Source organism: Pollicipes pollicipes, unplaced genomic scaffold (genome assembly GCF_011947565.3).
Source record: "Pollicipes pollicipes isolate AB1234 unplaced genomic scaffold, Ppol_2.1 Scaffold_3447;HRSCAF=4054_pilon_pilon_pilon, whole genome shotgun sequence".
Taxonomy (NCBI): Eukaryota; Metazoa; Arthropoda; class Thecostraca; order Pollicipedomorpha; family Pollicipedidae; genus Pollicipes; species Pollicipes pollicipes.
In genome coordinates this window covers 9016029-9038149 of record NW_023596297.1, presented here as the reverse complement: position 1 = coordinate 9038149, position 22121 = coordinate 9016029, and the positions used below count along the sequence as shown (strand labels likewise).

The 22121-nt window shown below is 61.7% G+C and overlaps 3 protein-coding genes across 3 annotated transcripts in view; 2 read left to right on the top strand and 1 right to left on the bottom strand.

The window, feature by feature from the left end:
* Nucleotides 1–14703, bottom strand: part of LOC119091585 (spectrin alpha chain-like) — a 41842-nt gene extending 27139 nt beyond the window's left edge. Inside the window, 22 exon segments of the mRNA XM_037214394.1 lie at nucleotides 222–336; nucleotides 1498–1551; nucleotides 2420–2565; nucleotides 3197–3355; nucleotides 3963–4100; nucleotides 4442–4660; nucleotides 4997–5145; nucleotides 5548–5590; nucleotides 5592–5660; nucleotides 5662–5686; nucleotides 6239–6369; nucleotides 6871–7134; nucleotides 7838–8108; nucleotides 8595–8734; nucleotides 8957–9083; nucleotides 9500–9613; nucleotides 10141–10268; nucleotides 10612–10771; nucleotides 12302–12493; nucleotides 12879–12948; nucleotides 13964–14194; nucleotides 14490–14703. Of these exon segments, the coding sequence (XP_037070289.1) occupies nucleotides 222–336; nucleotides 1498–1551; nucleotides 2420–2565; nucleotides 3197–3355; nucleotides 3963–4100; nucleotides 4442–4660; nucleotides 4997–5145; nucleotides 5548–5590; nucleotides 5592–5660; nucleotides 5662–5686; nucleotides 6239–6369; nucleotides 6871–7134; nucleotides 7838–8108; nucleotides 8595–8734; nucleotides 8957–9083; nucleotides 9500–9613; nucleotides 10141–10268; nucleotides 10612–10771; nucleotides 12302–12493; nucleotides 12879–12948; nucleotides 13964–14194; nucleotides 14490–14703 (3159 nt within the window).
* LOC119092656 (lipase 3) overlaps nucleotides 1–22121 on the top strand; it is a 109979-nt gene that overhangs the window by 39726 nt on the left and 48132 nt on the right. The window lies entirely within an intron of this gene.
* On the top strand, nucleotides 15293–22039 carry LOC119091584 (spectrin beta chain, non-erythrocytic 1-like). The gene is made up of 11 exons (XM_037214393.1): nucleotides 15293–15479; nucleotides 16087–16218; nucleotides 16686–16907; nucleotides 17221–17429; nucleotides 17699–17876; nucleotides 18371–18400; nucleotides 19064–19173; nucleotides 19496–19586; nucleotides 20059–20271; nucleotides 20781–20972; nucleotides 22034–22039. Exons 2-11 carry the CDS (start codon nucleotides 16117–16119, stop codon nucleotides 22037–22039), a joined length of 1353 nt encoding a protein of 450 aa, XP_037070288.1. The 5' UTR covers nucleotides 15293–15479; nucleotides 16087–16116.

Here is a 22121-nt window from a genome sequence, read left to right as displayed (position 1 = left end):
GGAGCCAAACAGCGCCCCGGGCCGGGGCCAAATAGCACCCTGCAGGCACCGCCTGACCTGACTGCCGCCTTTTGAACGTCATACGGTCCAAATCAGACGTGCACATCCGAAGCGACACCGCGTGCGTGTGCATCGCACAGGGAGAGCGCGCCATACCGTCCACACCACGCGGCGCGCCGCCGCGGGGTGCGGGCGGCGCCGGCGCGGCGCGGAGCGCTGACCTGTATCCGCTGCAGCGACTCGGCCACGTCCCGGTTGAACCTGTGCAGCTCGCCGGCCGCCGTCAGCTTCTCATCTCGGGCGTCCAGCACCTCCAGCAGCTGCACCCACTGGCCTCTGGCGTCACCATACAGCACGTGTTACAGACATGGACAGCAGCTCACAGCGCTCGCCCCTGACGAGGGTCTGACCACACGGTATCGGCAGGCAGCCTCACTTTCTGCTCCAGCTGGCTCAGTCAACGGAGATCGGAATTCACCCTTACATTCACCTTCCTTGCCGCCCGCCGCTCACATTAACCTTCCTTCCCGCCCGCCGCTCACATTAACCTTCCTTGCCGCCCGCCGCTCACATTAACCTTCCTTCCCGCCCGCCACTCACATTAACCTTCCTTCCCGCCCGCCGCTCACATTAACCTTCCTTCCCGCCCTCTTTGCGACAGAGTCCAGAGCATCCCGTTTCCATGTCATTTGACGCGTTCTCCCCAGCAGACCGTCTTCTTGCTGGCCGGGGCGACGGCCGCTACCTCCCTAAGCCCCCTGCCCCCGCTCAGACTACAGCGTGTTGTGACCGCACCGTGTGCACTGCTCTATACAAGCGTCAGGCAACACCGCACCGAGCTGCTAGGCTCGGTCAGCACGACATCACGGACACGCCATGCGTTCAACCCACAGAACAGGCGGCGCCGGTGACGTCCCGTGCAGCTCTCCGCGCCGCCTGCAAGCCCCCTGCGACGGCACGTGGACAGCAGTGACGGGTGGGGCGTGCTGAGGGCCGGCAGGACCGCCACATGTCGCCGGGGGTCGGCCCGCAGCTCTGTTCAGCAGCGTTCAGCGCCGGACCCCCCGCCGCACTCGACACCGGACTGCTCTGCCGGCGTGCTGCCGCTCACTACGGTGGGTTTGTGCTCCGGCTTCCGAGACGGTGTTTGTGTTCTAGTTGCGGCATCGCTGCCGCCTGCACGCCGCGTGCCCGTCGTCCGTGCCCACAGGCAGCGCTCGTCTCTAGTGCGCGGCGCTGTGTCCTGACCGCCCGCCTCAGAGCCGGCACCAGACACGTGACGTCAGCCACAAACGCGCACACATCAAGCGGAAGCGCGAGCGCATGCACTCGTTGGACAGCGGAGCTCCGGGACGGCCGGGACAGCCCATGCTCCCATACACACAAACAAACCGCCCCCGTCATGTCATACAGCAGACCAGCGCCCTGGCGGACAGGCAGCAGGCGGAGTCAGCCCATGCAGCGGCGGCGGCGGCGGTGGCGGCACAAGCGGCTCACCTGATCACCGCGTGACGTTTGGCCACATCTGTGGCGTCCTGGCTCTGGCCGGGCCTGTACGCGGCGGGACAGAGCAGCGCATGGGATCACCTCTGGCCGGCCGGGCGCCAGAGGGGGCGCAGGCCCGCGCGAACACATACGCGCACACACCGCCACCGGCGGCACGCGCGGCCGGGCGGCGCTAGCGCGCGCGCCGGCCGTCGCGTGCCGGGTTAGACAGCAGACAGAGTGGGAGAAGGCCGTCAGGCGCAACAGGGTCATCGTTAGACAGAAGTGGATATTAATCCGTCGTTATCGGATGAGCCCGGTCATCCCACCAGCAAGCCAACCGGAACAGTCGCCGCGTCTAAGTGGATGCGAACAAGAGTATAATGAAGGAGATCCCGGAAAACATGCGCGACAACGGCACGGCGTTCGACGAAAGTACCCAGAGCGCCGACCGGACGACCGTTAACAAAGGTCCTACGAACAACACAAATGCAACAGTCCGCTGCGACCCGGGGAAGCTCCAACATGAATGAATATAAACCAAACCAAATCTGTAGAAATGTCTAAATCAGCGCTACCGTCGAACGTTCGGCCGACGGAAGACCCGCTGAGACCCACACCTGACCGGACGGGTGGGGATGAGGGGGGGGGGGGGGCGGCAACTCCGTCTCCTCTCTGGCGACGCCGCTCTCGTCCCCTCCCCGATGGCACCGGTCTCATCCCCTCCCCAGCGACACCAGTCTCGTCCCCTCCCTGCCGACACCGGTCCCGTCCCTTCCCTGACCACGCTGGTCTCGTCCCCTCCCCGATGGCGCCGGTCTCGTCCCCTCCCTGGCGGTGACGCCGGTCTCGTTTCCTCCCCGGCGACACCGGTCTCGTCCCCTCCCCGGCGGCGCCGGTCTCGTCCCCCTGCCCGGCGGCGCGGTCGGCTCACCTCAGCTGGTCCTGGCGCCGGTCCATGTCCGCTGCGTACGGGTTCTCGCTGGCGATCAGCTTCCTGGCCAGCTCGTCACATTGATTGAAGCGCTCCGAGCCAGCTTCCACGCGGTGCTTCAGATCCTCAAACTTGTTGCGCAGGATCTGGGACGGCAACCGAACACGGGGGTCGTCGGGGCATCTCCAGCTAGGCGCCACACACCCCCAGAACGCCATCCCACCACCGCCCAGCGCGTCGTGCCTCACACTTTTGGTCGCGTTTAATGTTGTGTCGTAACGGCTGCAAACTGACCTTACAGCAGCCTGACATCCACGCGCTCCGAGCTGAACATACGGTCGTGAGCTGTAAGTCGAATGGCCTTCCTTTGATTTGTATTTGTATTCTGCTTGCTTGACAGCCATCCACGAGTTAGCTTTTCAGATTTCGGCTCGTTAAAACGTCCGCTAGTTTCGGGTCGTTACATTAATCCCTCATTCGTTACAACACATTGCAAAAAAAAACATGGCAGACGATGCTATGAAATATGCTATAAAATACAATACTACGAACTGGACTATCAAACATGAGAACCTCAAGTAATATAGGCAGATTCAAGGCATTCTCAATCCTTGTATGCAGAATTTCCGGTGGAATGATAGTCCAAATTTTTAAGATTCTGACATAATACAAACTAACTCCGAATTAATATCCTAGCGCATGCTTAGACCAACAGAGCCATGAGTGCCCGCGCCGTCCGGGTCGGCTGGCACACGGCGCGCGCCGCGTCCAGCTTACCAGCAGGTGTTCGTAGTCCTGGCCGTAGTCGTCGCTGGCAGCCGCCTGCAGCTGGTCGGCGATCCAGCGCTCCAGGTCGTCGCTCTCCCGGAAGTACTCGTGCCGGTGTTTGCTGTCGACGAGCCGCTGGCGGCGCTGGGTGGCCAGCCGCTGCGTGTCCTGACCGCCGACACCGACACCCGTCATGTCCCGCGCGTGACACGGACTGGGAGCGGCGGGGAGGGGGGGGGGGGGGGGGGAGGGGACGGGACGATACGCTCCACGGATGGGACGGCACTCCCCACGGACGAGGCATGGGCGGAACGGCACGATCCACATTCGGGGCGCGGGCGGAATACCGCGCGCCATGGACGGGGCGCGGGCGCGACGGCACGCTCTACGGAGGGGGCGCAGGTGGGACGGCACGATCCACAGTCGGGGCGCGGGTGGGACGGCACAATCCACAGTCAGGGCGCGGGTGGGACGGCACGCTCCACGGACGGGGCGCGGGCGCGACGGCACGCTCTACGGACGGGGCGCGGGTGGGACGACACGCGCCACAGACAGTGCGCGGGTGGGACGACATGCACCACGGCAGAGCACACAACTGGCCGGAGGCGGTCCCCGTCGAGGGCACAAGTTTGCACGTATCACCGGCACGGACAGCCTGCCCATGTCATTCGCTTAGTCCGGCCAGCGCCGTTCTGCGACCAGCTGTAACGTGGCGGGGCCGCCAAACCGTGCAGCCGCCCGGTCTGGCGGGCGGCAGCCGTCGTCAACGACTCACCTTCAGCTGCTGGTTGATGAGGTGCTGGCGCTGCTGGATCATCTTGGCGTCCGGGTGACTGGACTTGACCATGGTGTCGGCCACCGAGCTCATCTCTTTGACGAGGCCGGCGTACGAGTCCAGCTCCAGCTCCAGAGCCTGCCGGCCCGCCCACGACACGTCAGAGCGGCAGGCGACCAGGACGCTACAGCATAACGAACGGACAGCACAGCAGACACACTGGCCAGACAGCGCTCGAGAACACTCCCACCCCGGAGCGACATCAGGCAGTGTCGGGTACAACGCACCTGAATGGCGGCGCGCCAGACTCATCACGAGTTCTGGCCAGGCCGAGCTCTGCGCTCCAAGACGATGCTGCGCCCCGTTGTCAGTACATCAACCACACCCCGCATGGTTGGAACAGTCACAGTGTTCCCTCCACTCGACAGATGGGTGTCCCTGGGAGGCCGGACCAGCGCTAACGGTGTGCGTTCCCGAACCTTGTGCTTGGTGAGCAGCTTGACGGCAGCGTCCTCGTCCTTGCCGAAGTCGGCTCCGGTTAACACGTTCGTTTTCTCCGCCATCCAGCTCTCCACCTCGTCCGCCTCGGCGAAGAACTGCTGTGCCGCCAGATTTAGCTCCAGCCGGCTGGCGCGCCGGTCAGCGGACGACCTCAGGTTATCCCAGGCCGTCTGCAGCTCCCGACACCGTTCCAGGATCTGCACAGAGACGGGCAGGTCAGCGTATGAGCCCAGGCCGTCTGCGGCTCGCGCCACCACTCCGTAATGTACAGATAGACATCTCATGTTGCCTACCTGTGCTTAAATCATTTCAGCATTTCAGCAGCTCCGTTGAACTAATACGATCAGAAAAACGCACACAGAAATAGGAGTACGAACAAGTCATGCAAAAAAGTAAGCACGGATGATGGACACCTGCTTCGTAACGACCATATGAAAACCCCTGTCCGTTTCCCACGGTCACTCCCTTTCCTCCATCCCTTCCGTATCTGAGACAACCCGTACTGCCGACTGGCCGCGCCGAGGCAAACGCACCTCGTCAGCGTTGGGCCGCTTCTCGGCGGCCAGGGCGGCCCCCGTCTGCACGGCCTTCTCGATGACGGGCCGGTGTCCGCGCAGCTCGGCCTCCAGCTTGGCGTGCTTCTTGGAGAGACTCTGGGCCTCGTGCAGCGTCAGCCCCAGCGCTGCCAGTCCCAGTCGACCGTCACGGCCGGCGACGCCCCGCGCCACCCACGGCGCACCCACAGCCGGCCACGCGCGCCACACGGCGACGACGAGACCGTATCAGCACCAGACCGAACAAGCCAGATGTCGGTAAAGCATGCGATGACCGACGAAAGGAATGTGAGCCGCAATGCCAGTTCATGTACACCGTTCGTCGCCGCCTGTTTAGTTGACAGCTTCACCGCCCTATTTAAGACCATTCAGCTGAGTGTTCCCACAGCATCCACGATAGAGTTTACACATGTCACGAGCTTGGCATACTGCACAGTCGTCTGACACCCAATCTGACGGTGTTCACAGCCCCACCAGACGGGCGTGCGACGGCCGGCTGCCATGCCCGGCGTGTGCGCGCGCCGTCCTACCCTCGGAGCTGGCGGCCGGCTGGTGTTCGGCGATCCACTGGAGTTTCGGCGTCCAGGCTGGCGGGCAACTCGTGGTAGCGCAGCGCCTCCTCCAGCGCCCGCCGCCGGGCCGCCCATCGGCCCCTTCAGCTCGGCGAACCTGGCGCGGTCAGATTGGCGTCAGAGCGACGTCAGAGCGATCAGAGTGGTGTCAGAGCTGTCAGAGCAACCAGAGCGGCGTCAGAGGGTCAGAGCGGCGTCAGAGTGGTCAGAGCGGCGTCAGAGCGTCAGAGCGGCGTCAGAACGATCAGAGCGGCATCAGAGCTGTCAAAGCGTCAGAGCGGCGTCAGAGCGATCAGAGCGGCGTCAGAGGGGTCAGAGTGGAGTCAGGACAGTCAAAGCGACGTCAGAGCGGCCAGAGCGGCGTCAGAACGATCAGAGCGGCGTTAGAGCAATCAGAGCGGCATTAGACCCGACAGAGCGGTCAGAGCGGCGCAAGAGCAGCCAGAGCGGTGTCAGAGCAGCGTCACCTGGGCGCTTCTCCTCATGGCAGTCGGACCTGTGCGCTCCGAGCTCACATAACACGCGCGGCAGACAACGCACGCATGCTTAAGAACCAGTGTTCTTAGCTGTGTGGGCGCGGAAGGACCGCAGGCTTACCTGCATCAGCCCGTCCCTCCCCTCCACAACACCGTGCGAAAGGATCGCTCACCTGTCCTTGGACGCGTTGCACTGGGCCACGATGTTCTCTGCGTCGAAGTGTCCCTCCTGCGCCATCTCCTGGCCGCAGCTGACGAGCTCAGCGATCTTCGACTCGAACAGTCCGATCTCCAGCTCCAGCGCCTGCAGCGGAACGTGGTCAGCGCCCACGGCCGTCAGGCGCGTCCCATGCCCCCCCCCCCGGGTCTGGGCGAGGGCCGCATCCAGGCCCGCTGCCGCAAAGGCGCGCACCGGCCGCACGCGCCGTCGATCGTTTGCAGGCGATCGTGAACACGGCAGGCATCGGATACATTATATTAATATGCTCAGCGGGACCTCGTATCTGTCCCGTGGGGTGGTAAGCCGCTGTTCTGCAGTTATGTTGCATTCTGGCCTGATAGCAGCGCCAGCTGTCGCGGGGTGCGCCACACCTGTTCATCGGCCGGCCGGACGAGCGTTCGATGAGAGATCTAAGAGCGTAGCGGGCCCACAAATAAACCCGCCGACACTCCACAATCCGGCTGTTCTTGCCCGTGCTATCTCTACGTCATCCGCTCTACGGATGCCCTCCTCACTACTATCCCGTCCACAGGCCTTTACCGGAGCGCGGCTGAGAGTTACAGGTGCCGGCAGCGGCCCACTAACCTGGTGCTTCTTCAGCTGTTGCTTGCAGCTGCGCAGGTCGGTGCCCAGGTCCTGCGACTGCAGCGCCTTGCTCAGTTCGTCCAGCTTGGCGCGCGCGCCGTCCAGCGTGCGGTTGTAGCCGTGCAGGGCGGCCGCCTGGCGCAGGTTGGCGCCGCGCTCGGCCGTCAGCCGGCACAGCTCCTCCCAGTCGGCGTTCAGGCCCGTCAGCGTGCTCTGGATCGCCGGCGTCTGGTAGTGGTCGTGCGAGACCAGCTCCTGGCCCACCTGCGGCCGCGGCACGACTCAGTGCCGCTCCGGATCGCAGTGCAGGGCAGCCGTGCCAGGCACACAGCACACGCCTCAGGACTGACATCAGGTCCGGAGAGCGGGCTCATCTCTCAGTCTACGGTCAGAACGCAGCGAGCGACCCATCGGACCAAGTGAAGCGCGGACACGTGTCCTACTCAGCGCAAGCGGTTGCAGACAACGGGATGGCGACACCGTACGGCGGCCAGTCAAACTCAGCATGCCAGCCGGCCATCGTGTTCGGACAATTCCATCATCTCAAATCGAACACCCACAGACGCAGTGCAGGTGCCTGTTCTGAGCAGTGGACCCAACCACCGCCCTGCCTGAACAGCGGATATATCCACCGCCTGGCCCGAGCAGCGGATATATCCACCGCTTGACCTAAGCGGCGGATATATCCACCGCCTGAGCAAAGCGGCGGATATATCCACCGCCTGGCCCGAGCAGCAGATATATCCACCGCCTGGCCAGAGCAGTGGATGTATCCACCGCCTGGCCCGAGCAGCGGATATATCCACCGCCCGGCCCCAGTAGCAGAGATATCCACCGCCTGGCCCGAGCGGCAAATACATCCACCGCCTGGCCCGAGCAGCGGATATATCCACCGCCTGGCCCGAGCAGCGGATATGTCCACCGCCTGGCCCGAGCGGCGGCCACAGCCCCGTCGCCAGCCGCGCACCTTGTTGAGCTTCCTCAGGCGGCCCTCGTTGGCGCGCAGCTCGCGCTCGAACGCCTCGTGGCGCTGCAGCTTACGCTCGAGGTTGCTGAGGTCGCGGTAGTTGTCGTCGGCGGCGGAGCGGGCCTTGTCGCCGATCCAGCCTCGCAGCTCGTCGCAGTCGGCCAGGAACTCGTAGAAGGCCTGGGCGGCCAGCAGCTGCTGGTGCCGCTCGGTGGCCCGCTGCCGCGTCTGCTGCCGGCGCGCCAGCACCTGGTCCCGCCGCTCGGAGATGCTGCCCGCCGACCACACAGCGTCACCGGCAGGTGACACGACCGGTGCCCAGTCAGTCCGCTGGCACACGACGCCGGCGCGGGGGAGGGAGCAATGGCACCGGCCGGCTACTCACAGGAATATATACCGGAGTCACTAGAGCACAGAGCCGTGCACATTTACTGAACAAAAAATTCGAATAGCATATCCCATCCGAGTGACTGACAGACCAGCGCCTGGTCACAGACTAGAGCTGGGTATGACATGGCACGGGTCAGCACCATGACGCGGGCCAAATACACCAAAAAACAATGAATTCTGGTCATTCCGGCCACGGTCCGGCAGGCAGCCGTTCCCTGACCGTCACGGTCCGGCCGACAGTCATCCTCTGACCGTCACGGTCCGGCGGGCAGTCATCCTCTGACCGTCACGGTCCGGCGGGCAGCCTGACCGTCACAGTCCGGCGACCAGCCGTCCTCTGACCGTCACGATCCGGCGCCGGACGCACCTGTTGCTGTCGTAGTGTCTGGCGGCCACCAGCCGGTCAGCGGTGTCGCTGAACGCTCTCAGCCGCTCGTCCTGGGCCGCCAGCGTATTCTCAAAGTCGTCATGACGCTTGATGAGGCCCTCCACGGCGTCTAACGAATCCTAGAAGGCGTCGACGACAGAATCGGATCAAATCCAGAAGGGCGCCGTCAAAACACGGCGGCCATGCGTCGGTTCCACACAGCCAGGTATACTGACGGGGCTTGAGCCAGCACACCATAAGGAGCCGCACAGATGGCGGGAGGAGCAGCATCGGCGCCGACACGGATGTACTCGGGGCCCGACAGCGAGTGCTCACTCGGGGGCCGACCGGCGTGTACTCACGCCGAGGTCTGTGAGCTCCATGAACTTCTGGTGTCCGCTGGTGATGGCGTCCATCTGGTCAGCCTCGCGGTTGAAGACCTGCAGGTCGCGCAGCTGGTGCAGCCAGGCGTCCTTCTCCTGCCAGCCTCTGCCAGTCGGGAGAGAGCGGCGACTGAGCTCCGCGGCAGGGGAGCAGAGCAGCTCACCAACGCCACGCCAGCGCTGGACGGCGGAACCAACACCGACACCGAGAGACAACTAGGCCTGTTGCCACAGACTGAGTTCCGCGGCAGGGGGGCAGAGCAGCGCACCAACGCCACGCCAGCGCTCGACAGTAGAACTAACGCCGACACAGAGAGCCGGCCAAGCCTGCAGCCACGGACTGCCGACTCGCTTGCGGGTAACGCTTCCGTTGACGTCCCGACCAGCTGGTCGCTCCGACCGATCAGTGGGTGAGGTCCCACTCTGCGGCGCCGGCACGCGCCCGGCTGACGACGGCCCACCAGGCGAGCCCGAACACGTCGGCCGCAGCCGGGCGGCGCGCGCACAGCGGCGCTCAGTTACCTGTGGATGGCTCGCTGCTCCTCCTGCAGCCGCACCGCCAGCTCCTTGACCTGCTTGGTGTCGCCGCCGCTCTTCTTCAGCAGCTTGGTGCCGAGCTCGGTCAGCTCGGCGAACCTGCGGCGGCAGCACGACACTGAGACACCCGCCTGGCGCCACGTATGCAGATCGAGCCGCCACGCACCCCAACAGACAGTCTGGCGGCGGCTCACCGGTGACAAGCAGCAAAATGGTATTTCAGTGCTCCTTTGTGCCATAACGTTGCAGTCCCAAGTGCTGCCACTGAACACTCTCGCTTCTCTCGCTCCCCTCTCGACTCGTTTCGCCCGCTCATCGAGCGGGGATCCAGGTGATTCGACGTGCATGTTTCTACGTGTTATATTTTGGGTTGTGCTGTGTGGACAATTGTAATTGCTTTTCTCGTATGTACTTTAAATGTGATCATGTATTGCCGTTGACAACATACAACCCATCAAACTGAGGCGTCTTTATCTGCACTATCTTTACGTATATATGCATTCTGTAATCGGAGACGTCGCCCAGGTTCAGTGGTGTTCGGGAGCGGCCCGCCTCCGTCCCCTCGTGTCGGCCTGGGCCTCCTCTGGCGCCGCTCAGCGGGCGGCCGCGTCGCGAGCCTGACGTACTCGTCCTGGTGGGCGCGCACGTCGTCGCCCAGGTCCTGGTGCGCCTGGAGCAGCGCCTCGGCCGTGTGGACGTCGGTGGCCGGACCGCTGGCGTTCAGTGTCGCCTTCACCTCGTCCACCCACGACAGCTGGAGAGAGGGAGGGGAAGAGGGAGACGTTAGACGACGGCCAGAGCGACACGCGCATGCGCACCGCCCAGTCACGCGTGGCGGACGCAGATCAAGGTCCAACACGGCTAACGAATGGCCAGGGTTGTGACACCAAGCTGTGGGTATGATCTGAGTGTCCTGGCGTTGAAATCCAACTGGCTGAAATAACACTGACGAATCACCTGACCATTGGCCACAAGATCACACTCTTCCGAGCGAGTCTCCACGCGTTTGATATCGTAAATAAATACAATTATCGCATCACATATCCCATTGCCAGTTGAAGAACCGACTAGCGCCCGGGTGGCGGACCATCACTGACCAGATTCTGCGCCTGGTTGATGAAGATCTGCGTGCCGACGGCGTCTTCGAGCCGCAAGCGCCGCTGCGTCGCCTTCTCCCGCACCTTGTCCCACAGCGAGTTCACCTCCTTCTGGCGCGTCGTCACGTTGGCCAGCTCGTGCGGGTAGGAGGCCTTCACTCTGCGCAGCACGAGACGAGCACACCGTTACACTATGCAACTCTGCTTCAAGGTATCGGCTAATACATTATTGCAGCGAGCATCGGATGTTAGCCACTTCCACGTTACGTTGTAAAATGTTACATTCTTTTAAAGTTTTGGTAACATCCTGCATGAGCAGCTTAACCTTTGTTACAATATCACACAGTGACCGCCCCAGTGCGCCGCGGTCGGGACCGGTTTCCAAGCCAGGCACCATTGGCTGCCACAGGGCCGATTGCTCCCGGTGTCACTGGCCGAACGGAAGACTATGACATGCCGCGGGACGCCAGGGCCCGAGTCACGAAGACGGCAATATCGCATCACCGTCCAGGACGGGCTCACGCTACTCACGACCCCCGTTCGTCATACAAAGGTTTTCGCGCAGCATCCCTTAGTGAAAATAGCAGCTGTCGGCTTTTCGATTTGTATATGTTGTCTGTTGGTTTTTCGAATTCATGCGTTAAGGAGGCATCACAAATTTAAAACTCTTCGCTATGACGCATCAAGAGTAAACAATTGGTTAAAAGTTAATGAAAAGTAAAATGAGTTATTGCGAGCGAGGCCACGGGGCAAGCGAGTCTTCAGCTACCTAACCGGAGGGCCTAGCTCTTCAGCGACAAGACAAAACCGGGCACGGCACGCTCTCCACGGGATAGATACCTTTGCCACCGTGTAAACACCACCAACTATTCAGTAAGAGGCAACCGACTTATAGACGAGATGCACTGTAATATTTTCAATCTAAGTCAGAGCGGGCTGTCTGATCAGGCAGCGCATCTCTAAGCGCTGCCATATTACCACTTTTTGATCACCCCAATCAACTAGAAATAAAAACGTCAATTTTGTTACCCTTATCAAGCTGAGGCACACGCGTCGAGAACAGGCCTAGAGCTCGGCGACCGAAACTTTCAGCGACGTGATATAAGTACTTACGACGGTCAAAACGGAATACTGTTCTGGCAAAAACTGCAAGCGGACTATCGCGCGGAATTGTGCCCAAACCACGGATGATCCGCCGAACCTGATGCCAAAATTCGGCAACCAGGGCAGATGTAGGCATGAAACCAGCTGTTCGGCGTGTGTGAACGTGCCGCTATCTAAATCATCCAGGGATCGGCAAGCCTGTCCAACCAATGGGGACGTCATACTGTGCCTGGAAGTTATCAATGGTGCCCTTTCCAAAACCGGTCCCCACCACAGCACGCTGCGGCCACCATCAGGATACACCAGGCCATAAGTAGAGACGGTGACACAGATTTTGTCACCAATCTTTCACTTAATATTGCATTCCTCAACATTTTCGTTGAAGTCATGAGATACCATTAACTACACTAACTAAATTCACCCCGTGGATTAAATTCCTCATGGACCGCCTTCTGGCCACATAAGCCAGAAGGCGGTCCATGAGCCGGGTTGCTGGGGGCAGCCATCTGTGACAGACAACCGGAAGGAGGACCATCGCCCCACAGTCGGCGGAGCGCGGCGCGGTCGGCCGGCTGGCTCTACTCACGAGCTGGCGAGCGCGGCCACGCGTTTGACCTTCTCCTCGATGGGCGCCAGCTCGCGCTCCAGGTTGTCATGGCGACGCTGCAGCGCCTGGATCGTCTTGAGGTCGGCGCCCAGCGACTCCGTCTCCATCTTGTCCATCTTCTCCATCATCCAATCGGAAGCCTCCTCGCACGTGCGGCCGAACAGCTCCACACTGGCGGCAGCGCATGAGCTGGTCAGGACGCCGGCCGAGCGCAATTTCACACAGGACCAGCGGGAAAGCGTCTCTTCCCCGGTCGGGTCGCAACCGGGAGCTGCCGAGCTCGCCAACAAGCTTTTGACGTCTCTGGGCCAGTATGGAGCGAGCGTGGTGTAGATACATGTCAATAAAGTGCGACACTGCGACCGCATGGGAATGCGCACGGGTCATGAGAATGCATGGCCAGGTTACGGTGCGCAAAAGCCCAAACAATGTATCATCCGTACGCACGACAACGGACACCTCCCCGAAAGCCCCTCCCTCATAATTGGTTGGTCGAGTTTCGACTCCGCCCCTCCTGACCCATCATGGCACCGAAGGTCCCCGGAGAGTCGCCTACCTGGAGGCACCCTCCAGACTGCGCTCCTTCTGCTGCTTCAGCCGGTTCAGGTGGTCCCAGAGACTGTGGACTGTGGATCTGCCGCTGCCGCTGCTTCACCTAGACAGGGTCAGACCGGCCCCAGTCAGCGACTGAGATTCAACTATCATAGCTGGAGAAAAAACATGCAATCTGTCGTTACTCTAGACTCAAGACATTAGACGCAGCCTTCTTTTCAGCAGTAGGGAGCGCACGAGCACGCGTCACCCGTAACTGCTCACTCGGGCTCACCTGTCGATCTGGGTGTTCTTCTCCTTGACAACTCTGCGACCATCTCGTCGATGGTGTCAATGCGCTTCGAAGCTGCCACCATATCGGTTAGGAATTTCTGAAAACAGCCGGGATGTCGTTGACATCATCCCCATCATCGCCGCTCATTCATCGTCCAACCGGACAACCAAGACATGGCACGCTAAAGCATACAACGTCACAGGTAAAGACGCACATACATGTCTGAGATCGAATGCGAAGTTCAACAGCGTTTGCGTCATCGGACTGTGCAGTAGGTCAGCTCCAGTTGGGAGAGTCGATGGACGCTGCCGCGGAAGACACAAAAGAGCAGCACTGAGCCTTCAGAAGGCTTACCACTATAGACGCGGCGAGCAGACACACGCGCAGCACAGCGGCCCGTGAGGTATCTCCACGCCACACCTGTCCTGAATACGCGAGGTTGGCAGCGAGATGTCTGGAGTAGAGCGTCCACCAGCGCACGCAAGCTGACGTCTATATCGCTGACTTTTGCTATGTCTCTGTGCCCGACCGCCCCCATTACTTCTGCAATCATTAACTCATGGAAGTTTACGTCAAATGAAAGCCACATATTAATGGGCATAGATGATAATTTTGGCATCGCCCAAAAGCAACCAAACCTTACCAAAAACGAAGACAAAAAACAATGCGCCTTGACAGAATGTACAGACTCACGCCGCGCCCCATGCCCTGTCACCAGGTGCTGGCTGTTCTCGGGGCCTAGGTTCCCGGGCCACCAGTTCCCCGTCTCCCCCTCCCCTGCCCCCCCCCCCCCCCACCCTGTGCCCACCACTGACCTCGAAGGCGTGCTTCGCCGCCTCCACTGTCTGCGCGGGCTCGTCCGTTTTGAGGAACTTCTCCTTGTCGCGCATCCAGACCTCGAAGTCGTTGCACTCGCGGTTTGAACTGGAAGAGCCGGATGGCGTCCTGCAGCAGCGTCTGGCGCTGGTCGGCCAGCCGGCCCAGCTCGGCGTACGACGACTCGATGGTCGACACGCGGCGCGAGATGAGCTGGTCATCGCGCGGCTCTGGCGACGCCCGGGGCGGGGCGTGAGGGGGAGGGGTGCACCACTTCGTGGCCAGGTTCAGGCCGATGTGCGACTGATCCCGCGAACTTAAGTGATATCACTAACATCACCGGCACAGTGCACTGACCGCGCCGCGTAGGACGTGTTCGTTGCGTGACTTAAGCGCAGCGTGTTCAAAGTAACATATTAAGCAATGGCACACGACCGTGCTCCGTTTTGCGACACTGACGCCACGATGCCGCCACTCTACCGCCGCTGACATGCCGAACGCCACGGCCGAGGCCGGCGCGCTCACCTGCCGGCCTGGTGCGCTTCACCGGCACCGTCTGCCGCACCATCTTGGTCTTCTTGACCTTCTTGACATCCCGCACCACCTCAGCCTTCTTCACCTTCATGGTAACCAGCTTGGGCTCGACTTCCTTGACATAGTTGGCCGGCACGAAGCCGTCCTGTCCGTTGGCCTTGCGCACGTTCCACCAGTCCGTATTGGTCCGACTCAGCAGGAACATCACCTGGGGAGAGAGGCGGCGTAGGGTGCGTTTGCAGAGACTGGCCAGGCGAGCCAGCCATCGTCAGCATGCATCGGCAGTCACGTCCGGAGCCGGTCAGCGGCCGACGGCGGTTTGGCCCCGCGCGAGGGTGGCTGCTGACCGACCGGGAAAGGAGCTGGGTGGTCGGCAGAGCTATCCAGTCGTTGACGGAGCCAATTCAGATGAAACACCACATGGCAAAAACACAACTCTCCCGCTGTAGCGTGGAGGGTGTGAGTTTGAGGACTGCGTGTGTGCGTGCGACCACACGCGACTGGAGCACAGCGGGCCCCCACTGTGGCCTCAAGAGCAAGACTTTGGGGAGCGTATGTGCAACATTGCACGACCAGACGGCAAATTTTCGCTGTGGCGTAAAGCGTACCAGTGTGGGGACCGCATAGCACCATGGGCGCAGAATAGAGCGCTGCTGATCGACAGATCCGCAATCAAAACGCCGCACCCGTGAAGCAAGGCACACGCAAAATTAAGTGTAATATAACTCCAGCACTTAACAGAGACGTTAAGACTACTCTGTCACTCCGGGCCAGTGTATCTAATGATTCTTCGACATCAACACCAAGCTGAAGGCGCTCAACAAGCCGGCCTTCTCGCCGCCTGAGGGTCGGCTGATCCACGACATCGAGAAGACGTGGACGCAGCTGGACAAGGCCGAGCACGCGCGCGAGGTGGCGCTGCGCGCCGAGCTGCAGCGTCAGGAGAGGCTTGAGCAGCTCGCCTACAAGTTCGAGAGGAAGGTGAGCGGATGGACGAGAGAGACAAAGAGAGCGCGCGCGGCGCAGACCGCTGCGGGCGCTCTGACCGACGGGGTGGAGGCGGGTGGGGCGGTGAGCGGTGATGACGGCAGCGAAGCGCTCTGACCGACGGGGTGGAGGCGGGTGGGGCAGTCAGCGGTGGAGGCGGCAGCGGGGCACTCTGACCGACGGGGTGGAGGCGGACAGGGGGTTGAGGAGTGAGTGGTGGTAGTGGATAGAGTGACTGGATTGGGAGGGGAGGGGGGGGGGGGCAGAGCGCTGTAGATGGCGGTCACTAGAGGCTGTGGCCGAGGGACAGCAGTTACGGGGACAATCTGGTGTGAGGCTGCTCTGGATGTTATGCAGTTGAACCCTGGAATGACCGGGAGTCCCACTTTGTGTGTATTTTCGCGCAGGTCCACCAGTGACTCGCGACGATAAACCACACTTGTTTGGCAACCCTCGGACGGATTTGTGAAACTACTGATCGCTGGCCGTTGACCGCTGACCACTGACCACTGATCTCTGACCACTGACCACTGACCACTGACCGCTGACCGCTAGCCACTGACCGCCGACCGCTGACCGCTGACCTCTTCTCCGTCCGTAGGGCGCACTGCGCGAGGGTTACCTGAAGGAGATGATTCAGGTGCTGTCCGACCCGCGCTACGGCAGCAACGTCACACAGGTGGAGGCCACCGTGAAGAAGCACGAGGCCATCAGCGCCGACATCCTGGCCAGGGTAGGTGGGGCTGCCTGCGCTCTTTCGCGGCCCGTCCGGGCGAGACGTCTGCTCTCCGTGTGCCGACCCTCGGCCGCTGCGCGACGTGTTGTGTCCACTGGGCAACGGCTGCCTTCGATACTCGAATGCCTTTTATGTTCTGTTCTCTCGTTTGCTGTCCCGAATGGTCACCGCAACGAAGACTGAGCAAAGGTGATGGGGAGGTGATATCTAGATGTGCGGCTTGATCACTGACCGCTTGAGACTGTGACGGCGTGTTGTCATGACAACTCGTGATATGCGGCCTGTTTATTCTGACGCCTGTTGCTTGGCTGTGGCCTCGTGCCGTGCGCTGGATGTGGCTTGTGCTGTGGTGTCGGCGTAGCCGGTGTGGTTAAGCCCCAAATGGTCAGTTGCGCCTGAGAGCGGCTCGTCGGGCGCCGCAGAGCTCGTGGGCTGACCTAGATGCCGCCCGTCCTGTCCGCCAGAGGGAGCGGTTCGCCGACCTGGTCAGCATGGCCGACGAGCTGGAGCGGGAGGGCTACCACGGCGCGGAGCGGGTGCGCAGCCGCGAGCAGCAGGTCACTAACAGGTGGCAGCACCTGCTGCAGCTGCTTAACAAGCACAAGCAGACGCTGTCCAGCTTCTCCAGCTTGATGACGATCCTGCGGGAGATCGACACGGTGACGACCACCATCCGCGACATGGAGGTACGTGACCTCCTCCCTAACCGCTACCGTCTGAGGACAGCAAAACAATCGGTCGTCTTTATGGATCGAGCCTTCTGCTTAGTGTTGCTGCGAGCGACAGAAGAGGGGCGGGGGGGGGGGTTGGGATCACTGCGTGCCCCCTCGTGCCGGATGAGTACCTCTGGTGTGCGTTGTCTCCGCCATCAGGCTCCGGGACGGGACAGAGGCGCGTCGCGCCATCACACGCCGTAGATACGATCCTACGGTGGCTGTCGTGTTTGTGGCGCGCCGTCCGAGCTGGCGGCCGTGACCCGGCCCCCGGCCTCCCCCACAGAGTCAGGTGCAGTCGGAGGCGGCGGCCGGTCACTTGCTGGCTGTCGAGGACCTGATCCAGAAGCACAGCCTGATGGAGTCGCAGATCTCCAGCATCGGCGAGACCATCCAGCGGCTCAACAAGCAGGCCAACCAGTTCATCGCCGCCGGACACAAGGAGACGCCCGCGCTCCAGAAGAGGCTGCAGACGCTCAACGACGAGTACAAACAGTGAGTGGCATGTGCCCTCCGGCGGCGGGACGGCGGCCGCTCGGCGCCGGCTGTGGGCCGCTCCAGCTTAGCCCGGCCGCCCTGTGCATGGCCAAATGGTCTCTTTTGTGATGTTGGCGGTCCCACCGACCTGGCGGGTGTCGGCACCACTGCCGGTAACTGGGCTCATCCGTGGTGGGTGCGTACCGGCGCGGCGGCTGGCGGCTCACAGCTGAGGCTGGCGGCTGGCGGCTGGCGGCTGACTGACGGCTGACCCCGGTCTGACGCAGCCTAGTGGACGAGAGCGGCCGACGCAGCGAGCGGCTCGACGAGTGGCGCAGCTATCTGCAGTTCGTGCAGGACTGTGAGGACGAGGAGGCCTGGCTGGTGGAGAAGCAGCGCATCTGCACGGCCGGCATCACCGCCAAGGACCTGCGTGCCGTGCTCGCCATGCAGCAGAAGCACAAGGTAGGCGCTGGCGGCTGGTTCCGGTGCGGCCGGTGGTGCTGTTGACGAGACACGTGCCCCGACACCCAGGCTACAGGACCGGCCCCCGGGGCTCTGATGTCGATGGTGGAGGTTTGACGGCATAGCTCAGGCTCGGGGCAGCCGAGGTGGTGGCTGAGGTACCGGTCGGCGGTCAGTGAGCGGCGCCGCATGCGGTGGCGTGACAGGTGGACCGGCGGACCGCCTGTGGCGCGCGGTCTATGCGTGAGCGATGCCCGATCCGCCGCACGATAAACATCCGGCGTGCCGTGCTGATGTGTGTGACGCCGCGTGACCCGGAGCAGCCCCAGCAGCGCGCTGGCGCGAGGTGCCGGGCTTGTGCTCGGCATGAGCTGGGGATCTGTGGTGGTGGCCGCCAGCCGCGAGGGAGGGTGGTGCCGGGCTGGGGCGGACAGGGGCGCGCCAGGGCCGCGTCGCTGCTGTACGGCTGACCCGTGCTCTTCCGCTGGCGGTAGGGGAGTGGCAGCACTGGTAGCCCGTATAAGGTGAGCCGCCGGGCGGGTCCGGCAGTGGCCGTCCGCCCGCGCCGCAGTGTCGTCGGCTCGGCTGTCCGCGCTGTCCTCCGTATGAGCTCGACAGGGGTGTCAGCGGTGGCGGCGCCGCCCATGCAGAACTGCCAGCTGTCTGCTCTGCCAGGGGCTTTTCTGAACAGGCTCGGGGCAGGATGTACTTGGTTGTCGGCCAGTCGTTCCCGCTGTGCGTCGCGTGCTGTCGTAACGCGTTTGTGGAGTCGGTGGCCCGGGGTATGCCAGCCTTTCGCAGGGACGCTGCGCGCTGGCAGAGCAACGAGCTGTAAATTGCCAACTTCCCTGTTACTTCGTTATGACGTCCGCTGTGCAACAGAGTTGCAGACTCTGCTTGCGGCTGGCTTATGCGTCCACAGTCATGGTGTCTGTGTTTCACGCTGAGAAGGCGAAGCAAGTCTTCAGGAAGTCTTCAGCAAGACTCTTGGCTGGGTTTGATCCGACCGTCATCCGCTACTACCTGTTGCCCTTGTCCCATATTGTGTTTGGTATCAATGCATTCAAATTCGACGGCATGTGGCAGTCCATCGCTGACGATTATGCAGTCTCGCAGACCTCCGTGCGGTGCAGCCGGCCTGCGCCGCCGTGTTCGACGCTCCTCGCTAACGCACGAGCCTGGCGCAGGCGCTGGAGGACGAGATGCGGGTACGGCGGCCCAAGACCGACAAGATCTGCCGAGCCGGCGAGCAGCTGACTGAGGCCAAGCACCCGCAGAGCGCCGACATCCACGCCAGGTGACGCCTCCGGCCGGCGCGCCGCGCTCGTCGCCAGTCCTGGCGCGGCAGGAGCGCCCGACGCACGGCCGCCGGCCTACGCGTGACGGTCTGGGAGTCGGCCGCGGGTGGGCGGGTCACGATACGGACCGTTTGACGCTGTTGGGGCGCGGGCAAACAGTGGGTTCACGTCACCAGACCACCCACGTCTGGTGTGGCCGCTGCCTGTGAACACGCCCTTATGGAGCAGCTGACACAAGTACCAGGAACAGCGGCGCGCTCATGATCGCATGGTCAACGTGACGAAGTGGTGACGTGTGACGGCGTGTTTCCACTGGCCCAGGATCGTGAGTCTGAAGCAGAAGTACGCCGAGCTGGAGGAGCTGGCCGCCCAGCGGCGCCGACAGCTGGCCAAGGCCGCCGAGGCTTACCAGGTCAGTCCGGCCCGGCGACCGGGCGGCCGAGCTCCCTTCGACGGCACACCACGGCCCGTCCGTCCGTCTCCGGGCATATGGGGAACACCCTCTCTATCGGTGAAATCTCGGGCTCGCCTCAAGGAACCCGTTGGGACGACCGCCCGTGCTGGCTAGTCAGCCGACTGACGTCTGTCCCCTTCGTCTGTCTGCGAAGCACTAGATCCAGCCGTGGGCTGGCCCCCGACGCTGGTAGGCGGGTGCCAGCGGTATCCAGCTTACCTCCGCGGCGTCCTGTGGTGTTATTGCTTTCTGGAACTCTGAACGACGCTCTGTGCGGTCCGTATGTGCCCTCCGTGTCTGCATCTGTACCGGCGCGAGCGCTGATCACAGTCTCGTCTCACGTGGTGATCAGACGCGCTGTGCACTGCCGGCGCCTGGTCGGCCGAGCCGGGCGACGTCGGCCGCGCGTTACCGCCGCCGCCTGCCGCAGTTCTACTCGGACGCCAACGAGGCCGAGTCGTGGCTGAAGGAGAAGAGGCCGCTGGTGGCGTCGGCCGACTGCGGCTCCGACGAGCCCAGCGCCGCCTCGCTGCTCGCCCGGCACAAGGACACGGTGGGCGAGATCAACGCGTACCGCGACGACATCACGGCGCTGGCGGCGCAGGCCGATAAGCTGCAGAAGGCCGGCATCACCTCCCTCAGCGTGAGTGGCGGGCGCGTGTTGGCGTAATGACGTGGGAGCCGGGCCACATACCAGCGCCTTAAGCTCTTGATCAAGATGTCGTAGGCGCTTGGTCAGGCCGCTCTGTTTTCAGTGGGCGAAGATCAATGCAAAGGTATCAGATTTTCGGCCTGGTGATCTATCATGGACACCATACAGATATGCAGTCGCAGCTCTCGAAAACAAAAACCACCGGATGCACCGTCTCTAAACCCAGTCATCCGAAACTTTGTTCGCCTCGTGGCAGCGGGCATGTTGGGCCGCGTACCACGAATTTCCGCGTGTTCTCGCGCGCCCTTCACCTGAGCGCGTGTATCTTGCTGGTGCCGCGAGTTTGACGCCGTTGCCGTGCTCGGTGGCGCCGGCGAGGCCCGCGCGATGGCTGGTGTTTGGCAGCTCCGCCCGGTGTTGCCGGGCCCAGCCCCGCCGTGTGTATGACGGCAGCTGTGTGCGTCTGCCGACCGTAACCGCGCCCTGCGCGTGCGCGGCAGCTGTCCGGAGCACCCGAGCTGGCCGAGGTGGAGGAGTGGAGCCAGGAGACGCGGCTCGTGCCCAAGGAGGTGTGGGAGGACGAGCCGGTGGAGCGCACCGAGCACCACATCGTCACCGAGGAGCGCAAGATCCCGCAGGTCAAGGCGCTCTACCCCTTCCAGGGCCAGGACATGCAGATGGCCAAGGGCGAGGTGAGAGGCGCGAGGCCTGTTGCAGTGGTGTCGGGCCGCGTGCGGTGTGCGGAGGACCTCCTCGGGGAGCGGCAGCCACAAAAATTTAACTTTTGTTTGGCTCAGGTATTTGTACATCACTGCTCATGATTTCAGTACCATATCACCGCACAGAAAATAACGGCATCACAGGTGAAAACATGTTGACAAAAGAGAGATAACAATCATAGTGATAACACTTGGTCAACAGGTATCAATCTAGTTGCTCCCAACCAAAAAATCTGGCATATCCCAGCATAAGGATGGTGATGCACTGGTCTACAACTCATCATCAACCCATCACCCTTATACCACATCATGCACCGGGAATCCAGAGAGCAAGTGCCCTCTAATCTCATGTAGTTCGTCTTGGACTCTCATTCCCAATCCAGGGTAGAAAACCATCACATGGGATTTTAGCGCTCAAAACAACATAGAGACTGTCAAAAATATCCGAACACCAGTACCTACTTAATTTTCCAAACACACAGGTCTAGAATATATGCATTTTGCGAATCGCCCTGCCGGACGAAGGGGGCCACTTGTCAGCAGATACACAGCACAGAGCAGTTTTGAAAACGCCGTGTAAGTGAGATAAAACCGCTCGGTGATTCTGGTGAGTTGTCCCTATGACGTCACTGATAGCAGGACTGTTAGCCCCGGACATGATGCTGAGGGGCAACTAGAGCATTGAAATATTCATACAAGAATGAAAAAGCCGTCAGCGAAAGATGCATTTAACCAGCGAGCCGATCGCGTATACTTTTATTGGAAATATGATGGTGTGCTTTGCATGCCTCTGCTGTAAACTTTTAAAATGCAACGGCATACAAATTTGAATGCGTATGTACAAACGAGCACGTCGTAACAGAGGGAAGGGAACAATGGGTGTCATTATATAAAAAAACAAACAGACTGTTATTGACAGCATATAAGACCAGAGCACCGATTACGTATAATCTAGCGACGAGTATGATGATGCACGTAGTAATCTTAGGCGGCAAGCCATCAATGTTCGGCTGCTCTGCAGCGTTATGCCCCAGGGCTAGCGGCCGCACCGCATTGAAGTCCTGTTATCAGTGACGTCATCATCCCGTTCAGACCGGGTAAAAATCCGACTCATGACGAAGT